Genomic DNA, 27019 nt, shown 5'->3' with positions numbered 1-27019 from the left:
AGACTACAGACTACAGACTACATGTTATATTGTTATAAGACTACAGACTACATGTTCTATTGTTATTAGACTACAGACTACAGACTACGTGTTCTATTGTTATTAGACTACAGACTACAGACTACATGTTATATTGTTATTAGACTACAGACTACATGTTATATTGTTATTAGACTACAGACTACATGTTATATTGTTATTAGACTACAGACTACAGACTACATGTTATATTGTTATTAGACTACAGACTACAGACTACATGTTCTATTGTTATTAGACTACAGACTACATGTTCTATTGTTATTAGACTACAGACTACAGACTACATGTTCTATTGTTATAAGACTACAGACTACAGACTACATGTTCTATTGTTATTAGACTACAGACTACAGACTACATGTTCTATTGTTATAAGACTACAGACTACAGACTACATGTTATATTGTTATTAGACTACAGACTACATGTTATATTGTTATTAGACTACAGACTACAGACTACATGTTCTATTGTTATTAGACTACAGACTACATGTTATATTGTTATAAGACTACAGACTACAGACTACATGTTATATTGTTATTAGACTACAGACTACAGACTACATGTTCTATTGTTATAAGACTACAGACTACAGACTACATGTTATATTGTTATTAGACTACAGACTACAGACTACATGTTCTATTGTTATAAGACTACAGACTACATGTTCTATTGTTATTAGACTACAGACTACAGACTACATGTTCTATTGTTATTAGACTACAGACTACAGACTACATGTTCTATTGTTATTAGACTACAGACTACAGACTACATGTTATATTGTTATTAGACTACAGACTACATGTTCTATTGTTATAAGACTACAGACTACATGTTATATTGTTATAAGACTACAGACTACATGTTCTATTGTTATTAGACTACAGACTACAGACTACATGTTATATTGTTATTAGACTACAGACTACAGACTACATGTTCTATTGTTATTAGACTACAGACTACATGTTATATTGTTATTAGACTACAGACTACAGACTACATGTTATATTGTTATAAGACTACAGACTACAGACTATATGTTCTATTGTTATTAGACTACAGACTACATGTTATATTGTTATAAGACTACAGACTACAGACTACATGTTATATTGTTATTAGACTACAGACTACATGTTCTATTGTTATTAGACTACAGACTACATGTTCTATTGTTATTAGACTACAGACTACAGACTACATGTTCTATTGTTATTAGACTACAGACTACAGACTACATGTTATATTGTTATAAGACTACAGACTACAGACTACATGTTATATTGTTATTAGACTACAGACTACAGACTACATGTTCTATTGTTATAAGACTACAGACTACAGACTACATGTTATATTGTTATTAGACTACAGACTACAGACTACATGTTCTATTGTTATAAGACTACAGACTACATGTTCTATTGTTATTAGACTACAGACTACAGACTACATGTTCTATTGTTATTAGACTACAGACTACAGACTACATGTTATATTGTTATAAGACTACAGACTACATGTTCTATTGTTATTAGACTACAGACTACAGACTACATGTTATATTGTTATTAGACTACAGACTACAGACTACATGTTCTATTGTTATTAGACTACAGACTACATGTTATATTGTTATTAGACTACAGACTACAGACTACATGTTATATTGTTATAAGACTACAGACTACAGACTATATGTTCTATTGTTATTAGACTACAGACTACATGTTATATTGTTATAAGACTACAGACTACAGACTACATGTTATATTGTTATTAGACTACAGACTACATGTTCTATTGTTATTAGACTACAGACTACATGTTCTATTGTTATTAGACTACAGACTACAGACTACATGTTCTATTGTTATTAGACTACAGACTACATGTTATATTGTTATTAGACTACAGACTACAGACTACATGTTCTATTGTTATAAGACTACAGACTACATGTTATATTGTTATAAGACTACAGACTACAGACTACATGTTATATTGTTATAAGACTACAGACTACAGACTACATGTTATATTGTTATAAGACTACAGACTACAGACTACATGTTCTATTGTTATTAGACTACAGACTACATGTTATATTGTTATTAGACTACAGACTACAGACTACATGTTATATTGTTATTAGACTACAGACTACATGTTCTATTGTTATAAGACTACAGACTACATGTTCTATTGTTATTAGACTACAGACTACAGACTACATGTTCTATTGTTATTAGACTACAGACTACAGACTACATGTTATATTGTTATTAGACTACAGACTACAGACTACATGTTCTATTGTTATAAGACTACAGACTACAGACTACATGTTATATTGTTATAAGACTACAGACTACAGACTACATGTTCTATTGTTATTAGACTACAGACTACATGTTATATTGTTATTAGACTACAGACTACAGACTACATGTTCTATTGTTATTAGACTACAGACTACATGTTCTATTGTTATTAGACTACAGACTACAGACTACATGTTCTATTGTTATTAGACTACAGACTACAGACTACATGTTATATTGTTATTAGACTACAGACTACAGACTACATGTTATATTGTTATTAGACTACAGACTACATGTTCTATTGTTATTAGACTACAGACTACAGACTACATGTTATATTGTTATTAGACTACAGACTACAGACTACATGTTCTATTGTTATAAGACTACAGACTACAGACTACATGTTCTATTGTTATTAGACTACAGACTACATGTTCTATTGTTATTAGACTACAGACTACATGTTATATTGTTATTAGACTACAGACTACAGACTACATGTTATATTGTTATAAGACTACAGACTACATGTTCTATTGTTATTAGACTACAGACTACATGTTATATTGTTATTAGACTACAGACTACAGACTACATGTTCTATTGTTATTAGACTACAGACTACAGACTACATGTTATATTGTTATTAGACTACAGACTACAGACTACATGTTGTATTGTTAAAAGACTACAGACTACAGACTACATGTTCTATTGTTATTAGACTACAGACTACAGACTACATGTTCTATTGTTAAAAGACTACAGACTACATGTTCTATTGTTATTAGACTACAGACTACATGTTCTATTGTTATAAGACTACAGACTACATGTTATATTGTTATTAGACTACAGACTACAGACTACATGTTGTATTGTTAAAAGACTACAGACTACAGACTACATGTTATATTGTTATTAGACTACAGACTACAGACTACATGTTCTATTGTTATTAGACTACAGACTACATGTTATATTGTTATTAGACTACAGACTACAGACTACATGTTATATTGTTATTAGACTACAGACTACAGACTACATGTTATATTGTTATAATACTACAGACTACATGTTGTATTGTTATTAGACTACAGACTACAGACTACATGTTCTATTGTTATAAGACTACAGACTACATGTTCTATTGTTATTAGACTACAGACTACAGACTACATGTTCTATTGTTATTAGACTACAGACTACAGACTACATGTTCTATTGTTATAAGACTACAGACTACAGACTACATGTTATATTGTTATAAGACTACAGACTACAGACTACATGTTATATTGTTATAAGACTACAGACTACATGTTATATTGTTATAAGACTACAGACTACATGTTCTATTGTTATTAGACTACAGACTACAGACTACATGTTATATTGTTATTAGACTACAGACTACAGACTACATGTTCTATTGTTATAAGACTACAGACTACATGTTATATTGTTATAAGACTACAGACTACAGACTACATGTTCTATTGTTATTAGACTACAGACTACAGACTACATGTTCTATTGTTATTAGACTACAGACTACAGACTACATGTTATATTGTTATAAGACTACAGACTACATGTTATATTGTTATTAGACTACAGACTACATGTTCTATTGTTATTAGACTACAGACTACAGACTACATGTTCTATTGTTATTAGACTACAGACTACATGTTCTATTGTTATAAGACTACAGACTACAGACTACATGTTCTATTGTTATTAGACTACAGACTACAGACTACATGTTATATTGTTATTAGACTACAGACTACAGACTACATGTTCTATTGTTATTAGACTACAGACTACAGACTACATGTTCTATTGTTATTAGACTACAGACTACATGTTATATTGTTATTAGACTACAGACTACATGTTCTATTGTTATTAGACTACAGACTACAGACTACATGTGCTATTGTTATTAGACTACAGACTACAGACTACATGTTCTATTGTTATTAGACTACAGACTACAGACTACATGTTATATTGTTATTAGACTACAGACTACAGACTACATGTTATATTGTTATTAGACTACAGACTACATGTTATATTGTTATTAGACTACAGACTACATGTTCTATTGTTATTAGACTACAGACTACAGACTACAGACTACATGTTCTATTGTTATTAGACTACAGACTACAGACTACATGTTCTATTGTTATTAGACTACAGACTACATGTTATATTGTTATTAGACTACAGACTACAGACTACATGTTCTATTGTTATTAGACTACAGACTACATGTTATATTGTTATTAGACTACAGACTACATGTTCTATTGTTATTAGACTACAGACTACATGTTATATTGTTATTAGACTACAGACTACATGTTCTATTGTTATTAGACTACAGACTACAGACTACATGTTATATTGTTATTAGACTACAGACTACAGACTACATGTTCTATTGTTATTAGACTACAGACTACATGTTCTATTGTTATTAGACTACAGACTACAGACTACATGTTCTATTGTTATTAGACTACAGACTACATGTTATATTGTTATTAGACTACAGACTACAGACTACATGTTCTATTGTTATTAGACTACAGACTACAGACTACATGTTCTATTGTTATTAGACTACAGACTACAGACTACATGTTCTATTGTTATTAGACTACAGACTACAGACTACATGTTCTATTGTTATTAGACTACAGACTACAGACTACATGTTCTATTGTTATTAGACTACAGACTACAGACTACATGTTCTATTGTTATTAGACTACAGACTACAGACTACATGTTCTATTGTTATTAGACTACAGACTACATGTTATATTGTTATTAGACTACAGACTACATGTTCTATTGTTATTAGACTACAGACTACATGTTATATTGTTATTAGACTACAGACTACAGACTACATGTTCTATTGTTATTAGACTACAGACTACATGTTCTATTGTTATTAGACTACAGACTACATGTTCTATTGTTATAAGACTACAGACTACATGTTATATTGTTATTAGACTACAGACTACATGTTCTATTGTTATTAGACTACAGACTACATGTTCTATTGTTATTAGACTACAGACTACAGACTACATGTTCTATTGTTATTAGACTACAGACTACAGACTACATGTTCTATTGTTATTAGACTACAGACTACATGTTCTATTGTTATAAGACTACAGACTACATGTTCTATTGTTATTAGACTACAGACTACAGACTACATGTTCTATTGTTATAAGACTACAGACTACAGACTACATGTTCTATTGTTATTAGACTACAGACTACATGTTCTATTGTTATTAGACTACAGACTACATGTTATATTGTTATAAGACTACAGACTACATGTTCTATTGTTATTAGACTACAGACTACAGACTACATGTTATATTGTTATTAGACTACAGACTACATGTTATATTGTTATAAGACTACAGACTACATGTTCTATTGTTATTAGACTACAGACTACAGACTACATGTTATATTGTTATTAGACTACAGACTACATGTTATATTGTTATTAGACTACAGACTACAGACTACATGTTCTATTGTTATAAGACTACAGACTACAGACTACATGTTATATTGTTATTAGACTACAGACTACAGACTACATGTTATATTGTTATTAGACTACAGACTACATGTTATATTGTTATAAGACTACAGACTACAGACTACATGTTCTATTGTTATAAGACTACAGACTACATGTTATAATGTTATAAGACTACAGACTACAGACTACATGGTCTATATTTATAAGACTAAAGACTACATGTTCTATTGTTATTAGTTATTTTCTACAGGTAGTAATGTTCTGATTGGTTGTTCTACAGGTAGTAATGTTAATGTTCTGATTGGTTGTTCTACAGGTAGTAATGTTCTGATTGGTTGTTCTACAGGTAGTAATGTTAATGTTCTGATTGGTTGTTCTACAGGTAGTAATGTTCTGATTGGTTGTTCTACAGGTAGTAATGTTCTGATTGGTTGTTCTAAAGGTAGTAATGTTCTGATTGGTTGTTCTACAACTAGTAATGTTAATGATCTGATTGGTTGTTCTACAGGTAGTAATGATCTGATTGGTTGTTCTACATGTAGTAATGATCTGATTGGTTGTTCTACAGGTAGTAATGTTCTGATTGGTTGTTCTACAGGTAGTAATGATCTGATTGGTTGTTCTACAGGTAGTAATGATCTGATTGGTTGTTCTACAGGTAGTAATGATCTGATTGGTTGTTCTACAGGTAGTAATGTTAATGTTCTGATTGGTTGTTCTACAGGTAGTAATGTTCTGATTGGTTGTTCTACAGGTAATAATGATCTGATTGGTTGTTCTACAGGTAGTAATGTTCTGATTGGTTGTTCTACAGGTAGTAATGTTCTGATTGGTTGTTCTACAGGTAGTAATGCTAATGTTCTGATTGGTTGTTCTACAGGTAGGAATGATCTGATTGGTTGTTCTACAGGCTGTAATGTTAATGTTCTGATTGGTTGTTCTACATGTAGTAATGATCTGATTGCTTGTTCTACAGGTAGTAATCATCTGATTGGTTGTTCTACAGGTAGTAATGATCTGATTGGTTGTTCTACAGGTAGTAATGATCTGATTGGTTGTTCTAAAGGCTGTAATGTTAATGTTCTGATTGGTTGTTCTACAGGTAATAATGATCTGATTGGTTGTTCTACAGGTAGTAATGATCTGATTGGTTGTTCTACAGGTAGTAATGATCTGATTGGTTGTTCTACAGGTAGTAATGTTAATGATCTGATTGGTTGTTCTACAGTTAGTAATGTTCTGATTGGTTGTTCTACAGGTAGTAATGATCTGATTGGTTGTTCTACAGGTAGTAATGTTAATGATCTGATTGGTTGTTCTACAGGTAGTAATGATCTGATTGGTTGTTCTACAGGTAGTAATGTTCTGATTGGTTGTTCTACAGGTAGTAATGATCTGATTGGTTGTTCTACAGGTAGTAATGATCTGATTGGTTGTTCTAAAGGCTGTAATGTTAATGTTCTGATTGGTTGTTTTACAGGTAGTAATGTTCAGATTGGTTGTTCTACAGGTAGTAATGATCTGATTGGTTGTTCTACGGGTAGTAATGATCTGATTGGTTGTTCTACAGGCTGTAATGTTAATGTTCTGATTGGTTGTTCTACAGGTAGTAATGTTCTGATTGGTTGTTCTATAGGTAGTAATGTTCTGATTGGTTTTCTACAGGTAGTAATGTTCTGATTGGTTGTTCTACAGGTAGTAATGTTAATGATCTGATTGGTTGCTCTACAGGTAGTAATGATCTGATTGGTTGTTCTACAGGTAGTAATGATCTGATTGGTTGTTCTAAAGGCTGTAATGTTAATGTTCTGATTGGTTGTTCTACAGGTAATAATGATCTGATTGGTTGTTCTACAGGTAGTAATGATCTGATTGGTTGTTCTACAGGTAGCAATGCTCTGATTGGTTGTTCTACAGGTAGTAATGTTAATGATCTGATTGGTTGTTCTACAGTTAGTAATGTTCTGATTGGTTGTTCTACAGGTAGTAATGATCTGATTGGTTGTTCTACAGGTAGTAATGTTAATGATCTGATTGGTTGTTCTACAGGTAGTAATGATCTGATTGGTTGTTCTACAGGTAGTAATGTTCTGATTGGTTGTTCTACAGGTAGTAATGATCTGATTGGTTGTTCTACAGGTAGTAATGTTAATGATCTGATTGGTTGTTCTACAGGTAGTAATGTTCTGATTGGTTGTTCTACAGGTAGTAATGTTCAGATTGGTTGTTCTACAGGTAGTAATGATCTGATTGGTTGTTCTACGGGTAGTAATGATCTGATTGGTTGTTCTACAGGCTGTAATGTTAATGTTCTGATTGGTTGTTCTACAGGTAGTAATGTTCTGATTGGTTGTTCTATAGGTAGTAATGTTCTGATTGGTTTTCTACAGGTAGTAATGTTCTGATTGGTTGTTCTACAGGTAGTAATGTTAATGATCTGATTGGTTGCTCTACAGGTAGTAATGATCTGATTGGTTGTTCTACAGGTAGTAATGATCTGATTGGCTGTTCTACAGGTAGTAATGATCTGATTGGTTGTTCTACAGGTAGTAATGTTCTGATTGGTTGTTCTACAGGTAGTAATGATCTGATTGGTTGTTCTACAGGTAGCAATGCTCTGATTGGTTGTTCTACAGGTAGTAATGATCTGATTGGTTGTTCTACAGGTAGTAATGATCTGATTGGTTGTTCTACAGGTAGTAATGATCTGATTGGTTGTTCTACAGGTTGTAATGCTCTGATTGGTTGTTCTACAGGTAGTAATGATCTGATTGGTTGTTCTACAGGTTGTAATGCTCTGATTGGTTGTTCTACAGGTAGTAATGATCTGATTGGTTGTTCTGCTGGCTGTCTCTCAGCTAAAATTACGCAAAGGGGTTTTTCTCCCAATAGATATCGGATTTTCTCCTTTTCAATTTTGGTTTAAAAAAAGTTGTATCTGTTTAGTTCTGTCAGTGTAGAAGAAAATGCAGCACTGTCTTCACCGCTCTCTGAGGGCAGACTGAGCAAAACCTGTCCTGTCTGGTTAGCCAGATCTGTCTGTGATGACCGGTTTCTATAGCCAGGTTGTGCTCTCTGGGTAGCCAGATCTGTCTGTGATGACCGGTTTCTATAGCCAGGTTGTGCTCTCTGGGTAGCCAGATCTGTCTGTGATGACCGGTTTCTATAGCCAGGCTGTCCTCTCTGGGTAGCCAGATCTGTCTGTGATGACCGGTTTCTATAGCCAGGCTGTCCTCTCTGGGTAGCCAGATCTGTCTGTGATGACCGGTTTCTATAGCCAGGCTGTGCTCTCTGGGTAGCCAGATCTGTCTGTGATGACCGGTTTCTATAGCCAGGCTGTCCTCTCTGGGTAGCCAGATCTGTCTGTGATGACCGGTTTCTATAGCCAGGCTGTCCTCTCTGGGTAGCCAGATCTGTCTGTGATGACCGGTTTCTATAGCCAGGCTGTCCTCTCTGACCGGTTTCTATAGCCAGGCTGTCCTGTCTGGGTGGCCAGATCTGTCTGTGATGACCGGTTTCTATAGCCAGACTGTGCTCTCTGGGTAGCCAGATCTGTCTGTGATGACCGGTTTCTATAGCCAGGCTGTCCTCTCTGGGTAGCCAGATCTGTCTGTGATGACCGGTTTCTATAGCCAGGCTGTGCTCTCTGGGTAGCCAGATCTGTCTGTGATGACCGGTTTCTATAGCCAGGCTGTGCTCTCTGGGTAGCCAGATCTGTCTGTGACGGCCGGTTTCTATAGCCAGGTTGTGCTCTCTGGGTAGCCAGATCTGTCTGTGACGGCCGGTTTCTATAGCCAGGCTGTGCTCTCTGGGTAGCCAGATCTGTCTGTGACGGCCGGTTTCTATAGCCAGGCTGTGCTCTCTGGGTAGCCAGATCTGTCTGTGACGGCCGGTTTCTATAGCCAGGCTGTGCTCTCTGGGTAGCCAGATCTGTCTGTGACGGCCGGTTTCTATAGCCAGGCTGTGCTCTCTGGGTAGCCAGATCTGTCTGTGATGACCGGTTTCTATAGCCAGGCTGTGCTCTCTGGGTAGCCAGATCTGTCTGTGACGGCCGGTTTCTATAGCCAGGCTGTGCTCTCTGGGTAGCCAGATCTGTCTGTGACGGCCGGTTTCTATAGCCAGGCTGTGCTCTCTGGGTAGCCAGATCTGTCTGTGACGGCCGGTTTCTATAGCCAGGCTGTGCTCTCTGGGTAGCCGGATCTGTCTGTGACGGACGGTTTCTATAGCCAGGTTGTGCTCTCTGGGTAGCCAGATCTGTCTGTGATGACCGGTTTCTATAGCCAGGTTGTGCTCTCTGGGTAGCCAGATCTGTCTGTGATGACCGGTTTCTATAGCCAGGTTGTGCTCTCTGGGTAGCCAGATCTGTCTGTGATGACCGGTCTCTACAGCCAGACTGTGCTCACTGAGTCTGTACCTAGTCATTGTTTTCCTCAGTTTTCTATCAGTCACAGTGGTCACCATATACTTCTGTTTAGAGACAAATAGCATTGAAGTTTACTGATTTTTAGGTGATATATTTTTATTTTTGCATTGTGATGATTGGGTTTGGCCAGATTTTCTGAGGGCTGTCCTGAGGCTTTGCTGGATTGGTTTGGGTTAGTGAACTGAGCCTCAGAACCAGCTGGCTGAAGGGACTCTTCTCTATGGTCAACTTTTGTCATCTCTCTCTCTCTCTTTCTCTCTAACTCACCGGGTTGCCTTCAGGTCCTCTGTGTCCTTTGCCTCCTTTGTTCCCTGGAAGTCCAGGGGAGTCGTTCTGCAGGGAGAAACACACACGAGACTTAGTAACACACACAGGTAGAGAGACAAGGTAACACACACAGGTAGACAGACAAGGTAACACACACAGGTAGACAGACAAGGTAACACACACAGGTAGACAGACAAGGTAACACACACAGGTAGAGAGACAAGGTAACACACACAGGTAGACAGACAAGGTAATACACACAGGTAGACAGACAAGGTAACACACACAGGTAGAGAGACAAGGTTTCACACACAGGTAGACAGACAAGGTAACACACACAGGTAGACAGACAAGGTAACACACACAGGTAGACAGACAAGGTAACACACACAGGTAGACAGACAAGGTAACACACACAGGTAGAGAGACAAGGTAACACACACAGGTAGAGAGACAAGGTAATACACACAGGTAGACACACAAGGTAACACACAGGTAGAGAGAACAAGGTGTATATTATACCATACTATACCAGAACAAGGTGTATATTATACCATAACGTACCAGAACAAGGTGTATATTATACCATACTATACCAGAACAAGGTGTACCATACTATACTAGAACAAGGTGTATATTATACCATACTATACCAGAACAAGGTGTACCATACTATACTAGAACAAGGTGTATATTATACCATACTATACCAGAACAAGGTGTACCATACTATACTAGAACAAGGTGTATATTATACCATACTATACCAGAACAAGGTGTATATTATACCATAGCGTACCAGAACAAGGTGTATATTATACCATAACGTACCAGAACAAGGTGTATATTATACCATACTATACCAGAACAAGGTGTACCATACTATACTAGAACAAGGTGTATATTATACCATACTATACCAGAACAAGGTGTATATTATACCATAACGTACCAGAACAAGGTGTATATTATACCATACTATACCAGAACAAGGTGTACCATACTATACTAGAACAAGGTGTATATTATACCATACTATACCAGAACAAGGTGTATATTATACCATAACGTACCAGAACAAGGTGTATATTATACCATACTATACCAGAACAAGGTGTACCATACTATACTAGAACAAGGTGTATATTATACCATACTATACCAGAACAAGGTGTATATTATACCATACTATACCAGAACAAGGTGTATATTATACCATACTATACCAGAACAAGGTGTATATTATACCATACTATACCAGAACAAGGTGTATATTATACCATACTATACCAGAACAAGGTGTATATTATACCATACTATACCAGAACAAGGTGTATATTATACCATAACGTACCAGAACAAGGTGTATATTATACCATACTATACCAGAACAAGGTGTACCATACTATACTAGAACAAGGTGTATATTATACCATACTATACCAGAACAAGGTGTACCATACTATACTAGAACAAGGTGTATATTATACCATACTATACCAGAACAAGGTCTATATTATACCATACTATACCAGAACAAGGTGTATATTATACCATACTATACCAGAACAAGGTGTATATTATACCATACTATACCAGAACAAGGTGTACCATACTATACTAGAACAAGGTGTATATTATACCATACTATACCAGAACAAGGTGTATATTATACCATACTATACCAGAACAAGGTGTACCATACTATACTAGAACAAGGTGTATATTATACCATACTATACCAGAACAAGGTGTACCATACTATACTAGAACAAGGTGTATATTATACCATACTATACCAGAACAAGGTCTATATTATACCATAACGTACCAGAACAAGGTGTACCTCCTCCCTTAATTCTAACCCCATCATTAATTCCAACCTTAACCCTAGAAATAGCATTTGACCTTGTGGGGACAAACAAAATGTCCCCAGATGGTTAAATGTTTGTTTGTTTGCTATTCTTGTGGAGACATCTGGTCCAAGAATAGTTAGACACGTCCTCCCTAACACACACACTGCTCCAATCACCACACATTCCAAACTTTAACAGTCCCAGACACATAAAACATTCGCCTCAATATGCTTAACAAACACATGTCTGAGTGTCTGAGTGTGTGTGTGTGCGTGTATGTGTGTGTGTGTGTGTGTGTGTGTGTGTCTAAAATAAAATGTAACATGATTTGATATTTACGCCACACACACACACACACACACACACACACACACACACACACACACACACACACACACACACACACACACACACACACACACACACACACACACACACACACACACACTCTTTCTCACTCTTCTCAAACGTTGCTGCTACTCTGTTGATGATCGACCCTGACTGCCGAAGCCCCTACATACATGTACATATTACCTCGACTAACTTGTACTACTGCACTTTGACTCGGTATCACTACCACCTGTATATAACCTCGTTACTAACTTGTACACAATGTACATGGCCTCATTACTAACCTGGTACCCCTGAAAATAGCCTCATTACTACCTCGTACCCCTGTATATAGCCTCATTACAACCTGGTACTCCCTGTATATAGCCTCATTACTACCTGGTACCCCCTGTATATAGCCTCATTACTACCTGGTACCCCCTGTATATAGCCTCATTACTACCTGGTAACCCTGTATATAGCCTCATTACTACCTGGTACCCCCTGTATATAACCTCATTACTACCTGGTGCCCCCTGTATATAGTCTCCTTACTACCTGGTACCCCCTGTATATAGTCTCATTACTACCTGGTACCCCCTGTATATAGCCTCATTACTACCTGGTACCCCTGTATATAGCCTCATTACTACCTGGTACCCCCTGTATATAGTCTCATTACTACCTGGTACCCCCTGTATACAGCCTCATTACTACCTGGTACCCCCTGTATATAGCCTCATTACTACCTGGTACCCCCTGTATATAGCCTCATTACTACCTGGTACCCCCTGTATACAGCCTCATTACTACCTGGTACCCCCTGTATATAGCCTCATTACTACCTGGTACCCCCTGTATATAGCCTCATTACAAGCAAAGCCTCCCCCCGGCCAAACCCAGATGACGATGGGCCAATTGTGCGCCACCCTATGGGACTCCCGGTCACGGCCGGTTGTGACACAGCCAGGGATCGAAACCCGGGTCTGTAGTGCTTTGGACCACTGCGCCACTCAGGAGGCCCTTCAAATTTTTCTACATAAGGCCAAATCAAGCCGGTAGGTCACAAATGTGCCCATGCGACTTGGCTCGCTCTGATCTCAAAAACGCAATTCGCAAAATGCAAAAGAAAAAAGGGTTAAGGAAATAAAGGCAGGCACCACCTTACTAAAGGCAGGCACCACCTTACTAAAGGCAGGCACCACCTTACTAAAGGCAGGCACCACCTTACTAAAGGCAGGCACCACCTTACTAAATGCAGGCACCACCTTACTAAAGGCAGGCACCACCTTACTAAAGGCAGACACCACCTTGCTAAAGGCAGGCACCACCTTACTAAAGGCAGACACCACCTTACTAAAGGCAGGCACCACCTTACTAAAGGCAGGCACCACCTTACTAAAGGCAGGCACCACCTTAATAAAGGCAGGCACCACCTTACTAAAGGCAGGCACCACCTTACTAAAGGCAGGCACCACCTTACTAAAGGCAGGCACCACCTTAATAAAGGCAGGCACCACCTTACTAAAGGCAGGCACCACCTTACTAAAGGCAGGCACCACCTTAATAAAGGCAGACACCACCTTACTAAAGGCAGACACCACCTTACTAAAGGCAGGCACCACCTTACTAAAGGCAGGCACCACCTTACTAAAGGCAGGCACCACCTTAATAAAGGCAGGCACCACCTTACTAAAGGCAGACACCACCTTACTAAAGGCAGGCACCACCTTAATAAAGGCAGGCACCACCTAACTACAAGACAACACAGCTCAAACAAGCATGATGGTCTTGTAAGTATTAAAGCAAAGGTTGCTTTCATACAATTAAAACAGCTTGAAATGGTAATGGAATGGGATTAACGTGGTGTGTGAAGAGTCCAATATTTTTAACTTGTATGCGGTACAAATCCCCTTATTGTGGGAGCTCCTCCACTATGAGTAGGAGTTAGGCTGTTTGAGAAGGTTTGCCTACTCGTTGTTTGAAGAACAATACACCAACATAGCTACCGTAGTTGGTCAGAGCATTGGCTTTAGAACAATGCCTACTTCTCATAGTTGTTTGTTTACTTCTCATAGTTTGTTTACTTCTCATAGTTGTTTGTTTCTAATGCATTAAGGTGTCTGTAATAGAATAAATGTGACAAAAATAAATGTAGACATTAATAAATGGATTTCTATAGCTTCCAACGTATTCTTTACAATGGTGAGGGGAGAGCCAAGATGGAGGCACGGTGGCTTCAATACAATGGTGAGGGGAGAGCCAAGATGGAGGCACGGTGGCTTCAATACAATGGGGAGGGGAGAGCCAAGATGGAGGCACGGTGGCTTCAATACAATGGTGAGGGGAGAGCCAAGATGGAGGCACGGTGGCTTCAATACAATGGTGGGGGGAGAGCCAAGATGGAGGCACGGTGGCTTCAATACAATGGTGGGGGGAGAGCCAAGATGGAGGCACGGTGGCTTCAATACAATGGTGAGGGGAGAGCCAAGATGGAGGCAAGGTGGCTTCAATACAATGGTGAGGGGAGAGCCAAGATGGAGGCACGGTGACTTCAATACAATGGTGAGGGGAGAGCCAAGATGGAGGCACGGTGGCTTCAAAGCAGTGCCCCTTGTCAGTCATCTTGTGTATATACAATCCATTGGGCACAACCATGAGGCTATTGAATCTGCACTCACTTCTTTCTCTAGGGCACTTTGAAACTAAGGTACAGCGAAGCCTCGTCATTACAACTATTATCTGGGAGACTAATCCTGGTCGCACAGTGCTCCCAATACACTAATCCTGGTCGCACAGTGCTCCCAAAATACTAATCCTGGTCGCACAGTGCTCCCAATACACTAATCCTGGTCGCACAGTGCTCCCAATACACTAATCCTGGTCGCACAGCGCTCCCAAAATACTAATCCTGGTCGCACAGCGCTCCCAAAACACTAATCCTGGTCGCACAGCGCTCCCAAAATACTAATCCTGGTCGCACAGCGCTCCCAAAACACTAATCCTGGTCGCACAGCGCTCCCAAAATACTAATCCTGGTCGCACAGTGCTCCCAAAATACTAATCCTGGTCGCACAGCGCTCCCAAAATACTAATCCTGGTCGCACAGCGCTCCCAAAACACTAATCCTGGTCGCACAGTGCTCCCAAAACACTAATCCTGGTCGCACAGCGCTCCCAAAACACTAATCCTGGTCGCACAGCGCTCCCAAAACACTAATCCTGGTCGCACAGTGCTCCCAATACACTAATCCTGGTCGCACAGTGCTCCCAAAACACTAATCCTGGTCGCACAGTGCTCCCAAAACACTAATCCTGGTCGCACAGCGCTCCCAAAACACTAATCCTGGTCGCACAGTGCGCCCCAAACACTAATTCTGGTCGCAAATTTAAATGTTATGTCGCATATGCGACCATATTGGTCTCACTTCAGAGCGCTGCGTTGAGTAATAGAGAGATATAAAGAGAGAGAGAGATAGAGGGTGGATAGAGAGGGGAGATAGAGGGTGGATAGAGAGGGGAGATAGAGGGTGGATAGAGAGGGGAGATAGAGGGTGGATAGAGAGGGGAGATAGAGGGTGGATAGAGAGGGGAGATAGAGGGTGGATAGAGAGGGGAGATAGAGGGTGGATAGAGAGGGGAGATAGAGGGTGGGAGAGAGGGGAGATAGAGGGTGGATAGAGAGGGGAGATAGAGGGTGGATAGAGAGGGGAGATAGAGGGTGGATAGAGAGGGGAGATAGAGGGTGGATAGAGAGGGGAGATAGAGGGTGGATAGAGAGGGGAGATAGAGGGTGGATAGAGAGGGGAGATAGAGGGTGGATAGAGAGGGGAGATAGAGGGTGGATAGAGAGGGGAGATGGAGGGTGGGAGAGAGGGGAGATAGAGGGTGGATAGAGAGGGGAGATAGAGGGTGGATAGAGAGGGGAGATAGAGGGTGGGAGAGAGGGGAGATAGAGGGTGGGAGAGAGAGGGGAGATAGAGGGTGGGAGAGAGAGGGGAGATAGAGGGTGGATAGAGAGGGGAGATAGAGGGTGGATAGAGAGGGGAGATAGAGGGTGGATAGAGAGGGGAGATAGAGGGTGGATAGAGAGGGGAGATAGAGGGTGGATAGAGAGGGGAGATAGAGGGTGGATAGAGAGGGGAGATAGAGGGTGGATAGAGAGGGGAGATAGAGGGTGGATAGAGAGGGGAGATAGAGGGTGGATAGAGAGGGGAGATAGAGGGTGGATAGAGAGGGGAGATAGAGGGTGGATAGAGAGGGGAGATAGAGGGTGGATAGAGAGGGGAGATAGAGGGTGGATAGAGAGGGGAGATAGAGGGTGGGAGAGAAGGGAGATAGAGGGTGGATAGAGAGGGGAGATAGAGGGTGGATAGAGAGGGGAGATAGAGGGTGGATAGAGAGGGGAGATAGAGGGTGGATAGAGAGGGGAGATAGAGGGTGGATAGAGAGGGGAGATAGAGGGTGGATAGAGAGGGGAGATAGAGGGTGGATAGAGAGGGGAGATAGAGGGTGGATAGAGAGGGGAGATAGAGGGTGGATAGAGAGGGGAGATAGAGGGTGGGAGAGAAGGGGAGATAGAGGGTGGATAGAGAGGGGAGATAGAGGGTGGATAGAGAGGGGAGATAGAGGGTGGATAGAGAGGGGAGATAGAGGGTGGATAGAGAGGGGAGATAGAGGGTGGATAGAGAGGGGAGATAGAGGGTGGATAGAGAGGGGAGATAGAGGGTGGATAGAGAGGGGAGATAGAGGGTGGATAGAGAGGGGAGATAGAGGGTGGATAGAGAGGGGAGATGAGAGAGGGGAGTAGAGTGGAGAGAGGGAGATAGAGGGTGGATAGAGAGGGGAGATAGAGGGTGGATAGAGAGGGGAGATAGAGGGTGGATAGAGAGGGGAGATAGAGGGTGGGAGAGAGGGGAGATAGAGGGTGGGAGAGAGGGGAGATAGAGGGTGGATAGAGAGGGGAGATAGAGGGTGGAGAGAGGGGAGATAGAGGGTGGGAGAGAGGGAGATAGAGGGTGGGAGAGAGGGAGATAGAGGGTGGATAGAGAGGGGAGATAGAGGGTGGATAGAGAGGGGAGATAGAGGGTGGATAGAGAGGGGAGATAGAGGGTGGATAGAGAGGGGAGATAGAGGGTGGATAGAGAGGGGAGATAGAGGGTGGGAGAGAGGGGAGATAGAGGGTGGATAGAGAGGGGAGATAGAGGGTGGATAGAGAGGGGAGATAGAGGGTGGATAGAGAGGGGAGATAGAGGGTGGATAGAGAGGGGAGATAGAGGGTGGATAGAGAGGGGAGATAGAGGGTGGATAGAGAGGGGAGATAGAGGGTGGATAGAGAGGGGAGATAGAGGGTGGATAGAGAGGGGAGATAGAGGGTGGATAGAGAGGGGAGATAGAGGGTGGATAGAGAGGGGAGATAGAGGGTGGATAGAGAGGGGAGATAGAGGGTGGAGAGAGGGGAGATAGAGGGTGGATAGAGAGGGGAGATAGAGGGTGGGAGAGAAGGGAGATAGAGGGTGGATAGAGAGGGGAGATAGAGGGTGGATAGAGAGGGGAGATAGAGGGTGGGAGAGAGGGGAGATAGAGGGTGGGAGAGAGGGGAGATAGAGGGTGGATAGAGAGGGGAGATAGAGGGTGGGAGAGAGGGGAGATAGAGGGTGGATAGAGAGGGGAGATAGAGGGTGGATAGAGAGGGGAGATAGAGGGTGGATAGAGAGGGGAGATAGAGGGTGGGAGAGAGGGGAGATAGAGGGTGGATAGAGAGGGGAGATAGAGGGTGGATAGAGAGGGGAGATAGAGGGTGGATAGAGAGGGGAGATAGAGGGTGGATAGAGAGGGGAGATAGAGGGTGGATAGAGAGGGGAGATAGAGGGTGGATAGAGAGGGGAGATAGAGGGTGGATAGAGAGGGGAGATAGAGGGTGGATAGAGAGGGGAGATAGAGGGTGGATAGAGAGGGGAGATGAGGGTGGGAGAGAGGGGAGATAGAGGGTGGATAGAGAGGGGAGATAGAGGGTGGATAGAGAGGGGAGATAGAGGGTGGATAGAGAGGGGAGATAGAGGGTGGATAGAGAGGGGAGATAGAGGGTGGATAGAGAGGGGAGATAGAGGGTGGAGAGAGGGAGATAGAGGGTGGATAGAGAGGGGAGATAGAGGGTGGATAGAGAGGGGAGATAGAGGGTGGATAGAGAGGGGAGATAGAGGGTGGATAGAGAGGGGAGATAGAGGGTGGATAGAGAGGGGAGATAGAGGGTGGATAGAGAGGGGAGATAGAGGGTGGATAGAGAGGGGAGATAGAGGGTGGATAGAGAGGGGAGATAGAGGGTGGATAGAGAGGGGAGATAGAGGGTGGATAGAGAGGGGAGATAGAGGGTGGATAGAGAGGGGAGATAGAGGGTGGATAGAGAGGGGAGATAGAGGGTGGATAGAGAGGGGAGATAGAGGGTGGATAGAGAGGGGAGATAGAGGGTGGATAGAGAGGGGAGATAGAGGGTGGATAGAGAGGGGAGATAGAGGGTGGATAGAGAGAGAGATAGAGGGTGGATAGAGAGGGGAGATAGAGGGTGGAGAGAGGGAGATAGAGGGTGGATAGAGAGGGGAGATAGAGGGTGGAGAGAGGGAGATAGAGGGTGGATAGAGAGGGGAGATAGAGGGTGGATAGAGAGAGGAGATAGAGGGGGATAGAGAGGGAGATAGAGGGTGGATAGAGAGGGGAGATAGAGGGTGGATAGAGAGGGGAGATAGAGGGTGGATAGAGAGGGGAGATAGAGGGTGGATAGAGAGGGGAGATAGAGGGGGATAGAGAGGGGAGATAGAGGGTGGAGAGAGAGGGGAGATAGAGGGTGGATAGAGAGGGGAGATAGAGGGAGAGAGAGAGGGGAGATAGAGGGTGGAGAGAGAGGAGATAGAGGGTGGATAGAGAGAGAGATAGAGGGTGGATAGAGAGGGGAGATAGAGGGTGGATAGAGAGGGGAGATAGAGGGTGGATAGAGAGGGGAGATAGAGGGTGGATAGAGAGGGGAGATAGAGGGTGGATAGAGAGGGGAGATAGAGGGTGGATAGAGAGGGGAGATAGAGGGTGGATAGAGAGGGGAGATAGAGGGGGATAGAGAGGGGAGTAGAGGGTGGAGAGAGGGAGATAGAGGGTGGATAGAGAGGGGAGATAGAGGGTGGGAGAGAAGGGGAGATAGAGGGTGGGAGAGAGGGAGATAGAGGGTGGGAGAGAGGGGAGATAGAGGGTGGATAGAGAGGGGAGATAGAGGGTGGATAGAGAGGGGAGATAGAGGGTGGATAGAGAGGGGAGATAGAGGGTGGATAGAGAGGGGAGATAGAGGGTGGATAGAGAGGGGAGATAGAGGGTGGATAGAGAGGGGAGATAGAGGGTGGATAGAGAGGGGAGATAGAGGGTGGATAGAGAGGGGAGATAGAGGGTGGGAGAGAAGGGGAGATAGAGGGTGGATAGAGAGGGGAGATAGAGGGTGGATAGAGAGGGGAGATAGAGGGTGGATAGAGAGGGGAGATAGAGGGTGGGAGAGAAGGGGAGATAGAGGGTGGGAGAGAAGGGGAGATAGAGGGTGGGAGAGAAGGGGAGATAGAGGGTGGGAGAGAAGGGAGAAAGGGAAAGAGAGAGCGAGAGATGGTGTGACTCACGTCCAGGCCAGCGTCTCCAGGCTCTCCGTCGTCTCCTTTGGGTCCTGGGGTTCCCTTCCCGCCCTAAAGGTCACGGGTCAGGGATCAGAGACAATTGTCATGGAAACTTCTGGATGAATCAGCCAATAGCTAGCGGACCAGACCAAATAAATCTGGCCAATCATCATGTCTGAGATAAAGTCGGTTGTTTCCCACCACACACAGATTAATGGACCCTATTCCATATTTAAGGTTCTGGTCCACAGATTAAAGGACCCTATTCCATACTTAAGGTTCTGGTCCACAGATTAATGGACCCTATTCCATACTTAAGGTTCTGGTCCACAGATTAATGGACCCTATTCCATACTTAAGGTTCTGGTCCACAGATTAATGGACCCTATTCCATACTTAAGGTTCTGGTCCACAGATTAATGGACCCTATTCCATACTTAAGGTTCTGGTCCACAGATTAATGGACCCTATTCCGTACTTAAGGTTCTGGTCCACAGATTAATGGACCCTATTCCATACTTAAGGTTCTGGTCCACAGATTAATGGACCCTATTCCATATTTAAGGTTCTGGTCCACAGATTAATGGACCCTATTCCATATTTAAGGTTGGTCTCTCATGATCAGGGACTGGAAACAGTCTCTCATGATCAGGGACTGGAAACAGATCCTCATGATCAGGGACTGGAAACAGATCATCATGATCAGGGACTGGAAACAGATCATCATGATCAGGGACTGGAAACAGTCTCTCATGATCAGGGACTGGAAACAGATCATCATGATCAGGGACTGGAAACAGATCATCATGATCAGGGACTGGAAACAGATCATCATGATCAGGGACTGGAAACAGATCATCATGGTCAGTGACTGGAAACAGTCTCTCATGATCAGGGACTGGAAACAGATCCTCATGATCAGGGACTGGAAACAGTCTCTCATGGTCAGGGACTGGAAACAGATCATCATGATCAGGGACTGGAAACAGATCCTCATGATCAGGGACTGGAAACAGTCTCTCATGATCAGTGACTGGAAACAGTATCTCATGATCAGGGACTGGAAACAGATCATCATGATCAGGGACTGGAAACAGTATCTCATGATCAGGGACTGGAAACAGTCTCTCATGATCAGGAACTGGAAACAGTATCTCATGATCAGGGACTGGAAACAGATCATCATGATCAGGGACTGGAAACAGTATCTCATGATCAGGGACTGGAAACAGTCTCTCATGGTCAGGGACTGGAAACAGTCTCTCATGATCAGGGACTGGAAACAGTCTCTCATGGTCAGGGACTGGAAACAGTCTCTCATGATCAGGGACTGGAAACAGTCTCTCATGATCAGGGACTGGAAACAGATCATCATGATCAGGGACTGGAAACAGATCATCATGATCAGGGACTGGAAACAGATCATCATGATCAGGGACTGGAAACAGATCCTCATGATCAGGGACTGGAAACAGTCTCTCATGATCAGGGACTGGAAACAGTCTCTCATGATCAGGGACTGGAAACAGTCTCTCATGATCAGGGACTGGAAACAGTCCCTCATGATCAGGGACTGGAAACAGTCTCTCATGGTCAGGGACTGGAAACAGTCCCTCATGATCAGGGACTGGAAACAGATCCTCATGGTCAGGGACTGGATTCAGTCTCTCATGATCGGGGACTGGAAACAGATCCTCATGGTCAGGGACTAGAAACAGATCCTCATGGTCAGGGACTGGAAACAGTTCATCATGATCAGGGACTGGAAACAGTCTCTCATGATCAGGGACTGGAAACAGTTCATCATGATCAGGGACTGGAAACAGTTCATCATGATCAGGGACTGGAAACAGTCTCTCATGATCAGGGACTGGAAACAGTCTCTCATGGTCAGGGACTGGAAACAGTTCCTCATTGTTCCAGTAACACTAGTCACCATGACTCATTGTTCCAGTAACACTAGTCACCATGACTCATTGTTCCAGTAACATTAGTCACCATGACTCATTGTTCCAGTAACACTAGTCACCATGACTCATTGTTCCAGTAACACTAGTCACCATGACTCATTGTTCCAGTAACACTAGTCACCATGACTCATTGTTCCAGTAACACTAGTCACCATGACTCATTGTTCCAGTAACATTAGTCACCATGACTCATTGTTCCAGTAACACTAGTCACCATGACTCATTGTTCCAGTAACATTAGTCACCATGACTCAATGTTCCAGTAACACTAGTCACCATGACTCATTGTTCCAGTAACACTAGTCACCATGACTCATTGTTCCAGTAACACTAGTCACCATGACTCATTGTTCCAGTAACACTAGTCACCATGACTCATTGTTCCAGTAACACTAGTCACCATGACTCATTGTTCCAGTAACACTAGTCACCATGACTCATTGTTCCAGTAACATTAGTCACCATGACTCATTGTTCCAGTAACACTAGTCACCATGACTCATTGTTCCAGTAACACTAGTCACCATGACTCATTGTTCCAGTAACACTAGTCACCATGACTCATTGTTCCAGTAACACTAGTCACCATGACTCATTGTTTCAGTTGTGATGGTGTGAGTCACAGCCTTGGTGCTGATTCAGAGGTGAGAGCTTAAAGGTGAAAGGTCATGAACTCACCGGCGCTCCAGTATCTCCTCGTGGGCCGGGGTAACCCTGACAGAGGAAAGAGACAAACACACGTGAGAGAGAGAGCCGGCCGAACAACACACACACACACACTGTACATACACCCGCACGCACACACACACACAGACCAACACGCACACACACACACAGACCAACACGCACACACACACACAGACCAACACGCACACACACACACAGACCAACACGCACACACACACACAGACCAACACGCACACACACACACAGACCAACACGCACACACACACACAGACCAACACGCACACACACACACAGACCAACACGCACACACACACACAGACCAACACGCACACACACACACAGACCAACACGCACACACACACACACAGACCAACACACACACACACACACACACACACACACACACACTGTATATACACCCTCACAGACAAACATTATTATAAACCCAAACAACAATACATCACGCCACACAATTGTACCTGGAAACCATGGCAACCCTCAGTTCCATTTCCAGGCGCACCATCTTCTCCCTGAAATAGAAGAGACAGAAAACTTCAGCCATCTCTCTTTCTTTCTCTCGTTCTTACTCAAACACTGTACACAGTCCTCTCCCTCTCCTCCAGCCCCCCACACTCCCCCTCTCGCTCTCTCTCACCCTCGCTCCGATCTGGCCTCTGTCTCCGGGAGCTCCTTTGATCCCTCTTGGTCCTTTGGGTCCCTGGGAAATAGTTTAGATGAGAGACAGATGGGAAATAGTTTAGATGAGAGACCGATGGGAAAAATAGTTTAGATGAGAGACAGATGGGAAATGTAGTTTCAATAAGAGACAGATGGGAAATGTAGTTTAGATAAGAGACAGATGGTAAATGTAGTTTAGATAAGAGACAGATGGGAAATGTAGTTTAGATAAGAGACAGATGGAAAAAATAGTTTAGATGAGAGACAGATGGGAAATGTAGTTTAGATATTGAGACAGATGGGAAATGTAGTGTAGATAAGAGACAGATGGGAAATGTAGTTTAGATAAGAGACAGATGGGAAATGTAGTTTAGATAAGAGACAGATGGGAAATGTAGTTTAGATAAGAGACAGATGGGAAATGTAGTTTAGATAAGAGACAGATGGGAAATGTAGTTTAGATAAGAGACAGATGGGAAATGTAGTTTAGATAGGAGACAGATTGGAAATGTAGTTTAGATAGGAGACAGATGGGAAATGTAGTTTAGATAAGAGACAGATGGTAAATGTAGTTTAGATAAGAGACAGATGGGAAATGTAGTTTAGATAAGAGACAGATGGGAAAAATAGTTTAGATAAGAGACAGATGGTAAATGTAGTTTAGATAAGAGACAGATGGGAAATGTAGTTTAGATAAGAGACAGATGGGAAAAATAGTTTAGATAAGAGACAGATGGGAAATGTAGTTTAGATAGGAGACAGATGGGAAATGTAGTTTAGATAGGAGACAGATAGGAAATGTAGTTTAGATAGGAGACAGATGGGAAATGTAGTTTCAATAAGAGACAGATGGTAAATGTAGTTTAGATAGGAGACAGATGGGAAAAACAGTTTAGATAAGAGACCGATGGTAAATGTAGTTTAGATAAGAGACCGATGGGAAATGTAGTTTAGATAAGAGACAGATGGGAAATGTAGTTTAGATAAGACACATAATGCAGGAAATGTAGTTTAGATAAGAGACAGATGGGAAATGTAGTTTAGATAAGACACATAATGCATGAAATGTAGGCCAGAGGTTAATGGATGAACTTCATCCAATGAAGACTTCCCAATGTTCATCCCATTGATCACGTGACACCATTCATTCCAATGTGTAGACTCAACAGCTCATTGAAGCCAAATGAAGTCGGTTAAGATGGCGTCTAATGGCGATATAACATGCGAAGTTTGAGCTACTCCAGGACGTAACGTTGTTGGCTAGCTCAGTGCTGCCCCCTCTATTTGAGTAACTCAAATTGAAGGCCGACCGGGGTACTGCAGGCTGCCATTAGTAACCAAATCATCCTTAACTTATTCTGTGATTTTAATATAATGGGTTCAAGGACATACATCGGGTGTATTAAAAGCCATTATTGGTACCGTGATTGTCTATGAAACGTTTGATATTAACACAAAGATTGAACATTGCATTTTTCCATTCGCTATGATGCAGGATCCTGTTTTTCTGCTAACAACGCCTGCAGTACCGCATTCGGCCAAGAACTGCCAACAACGCCTGCAGTACAACGCCTGCAGTACCGCGGTCGGCCAAGAACTCCGGTGGCTTCAATGACAGGGAGCAGTCGTTCTCCCCTGAGACTTCCTGACTACCTGACCACGTTTAAACACACCCTTTGATCAATATCACAATATCGGATGGAAAATAAGATTTGACAAAGACTTAATCACCTTCCTCAGTGATGAATGTGTGTGAGAGAAATACATACATTAACTAGATGTCAGAATGAATAAACAGATGAACTAGATGTCTCACCTCTGGCCCGGGGGCTCCCTCATCTCCTCTGTATCCTGGAGACCCCGCCCTGCCGATGTCGCCCTGGAACAGGCACAGACGCAGACACACACACACACACACACACACACACACACACACACACACACACACACACACACACACACACACACACACACACACACACACACACACACACACACACACACACACGGGAAACAAAAACATATGACATATCTGTATACACATAGAAGAGAAACAGTAACACACAAACACAATACAATTATTGAAAATTACACAATTATAATACTAATGACGCAATGATAGTCTGATTAATTTTAGATTAGAGTCTGATTAATTCAGATTAGAGTCTTATTAGTTCAGATTAGAGTCTGATTAATTCAGATTAGAGTCTGATTAGTTCAGATTAGAGTCTGATTAGTTTCAGACCAGAGTCTGATTAGTTTCAGATTAGAGTCTGATTAGTTTCAGATTAGAGTCTTATTAGTTCAGATTAGAGTCTGATTAGTTTCAGATTAGAGTCTGATTAGTTTCAGATTAGAGTCTGATTAATTCAGATTAGAGTCTGATTAGTTCAGATTAGAGTCAGATTAGATCAGATTAGAGTCTTATTAGATCAGAATAGAGTCTAAATAGTTCAGATTAGAGTTTTATTAGTTCAGAATAGAGTCTGATTAGATTAGAGTTTTATTAGGTCAGATTAGAGTCTGATTAGTTCAGAATAGAGTCTAATTAGTTCAGATTAGAGTGTGAGTAGTTCAGATTAGAGTCAGATTAGTTCAGAATAGAGTCTGATTAGATCAGATTAGAGTTTTATTAGTTCAGATTAGAGTCTGGTTAGTTCAGATTTGAGTCTTTTTAGTTCAGAATAGAGTCTTATTAGTTCAGATTAGAGTTTTATTAGTTCAGAATAGAGTCTGATTAGTTCAGATTAGAGTTTTATTAGTTTCATATTAGAGTCTTATTAGTTGCAGATTAGAGTCTTATTAGTTTCAGATTAGAGTCTTATTAGTTCAGATTAGAGTTTTATTAGTTCAGATTAGAGTCTGATTAGTTCAGATTAGAGTCAGATTAGAGTCTTATTAGTTTCAGAATAGAGTCAGATTAGAGTCTTATTAGTTTCAGATTAGAGTCTTATTAGTTTCAGATTAGAGTCTTATTAGTTTCAGATTAGAGTCTGATTAGTTCAGATTAGAGTCTGATTAGTTTCAGATTAGAGTCAGATTGGAGTCTTATTAGTTTCAGAATAGAGTCTAATTAGTTCAGATTAGAGTTTTATTAGTTTCAGATTAGAGTCTGATTAGTTCAGATTAGAGTCTTATTAGTTTCAGATTAGAGTCTTATTAGTTTCAGAATAGAGTC

At 41.7% G+C, this 27019-nt stretch overlaps 1 protein-coding gene across 1 annotated transcript in view; it reads right to left on the bottom strand.

Moving 5' to 3' along the window:
• LOC129842291 (collagen alpha-1(VI) chain-like) overlaps window positions 1-27019 on the bottom strand; it is an 86777-nt gene that overhangs the window by 25515 nt on the left and 34243 nt on the right. Inside the window, exons 19-24 of the mRNA XM_055910776.1 lie at window positions 25658-25720; window positions 23819-23881; window positions 23643-23693; window positions 23155-23190; window positions 20513-20575; window positions 10679-10744 (exon numbers count right to left, since the gene is read on the bottom strand). Of these exons, the coding sequence (XP_055766751.1) occupies window positions 10679-10744; window positions 20513-20575; window positions 23155-23190; window positions 23643-23693; window positions 23819-23881; window positions 25658-25720 (342 nt within the window). The remainder of the gene's footprint in view (window positions 1-10678; window positions 10745-20512; window positions 20576-23154; window positions 23191-23642; window positions 23694-23818; window positions 23882-25657; window positions 25721-27019) is intronic.

This window comes from Salvelinus fontinalis, unplaced genomic scaffold (assembly GCF_029448725.1).
Source record: "Salvelinus fontinalis isolate EN_2023a unplaced genomic scaffold, ASM2944872v1 scaffold_0031, whole genome shotgun sequence".
Classification (NCBI taxonomy): domain Eukaryota; kingdom Metazoa; phylum Chordata; class Actinopteri; order Salmoniformes; family Salmonidae; genus Salvelinus; species Salvelinus fontinalis.
This window is presented reverse-complemented; position numbering and strand designations above follow the sequence as displayed.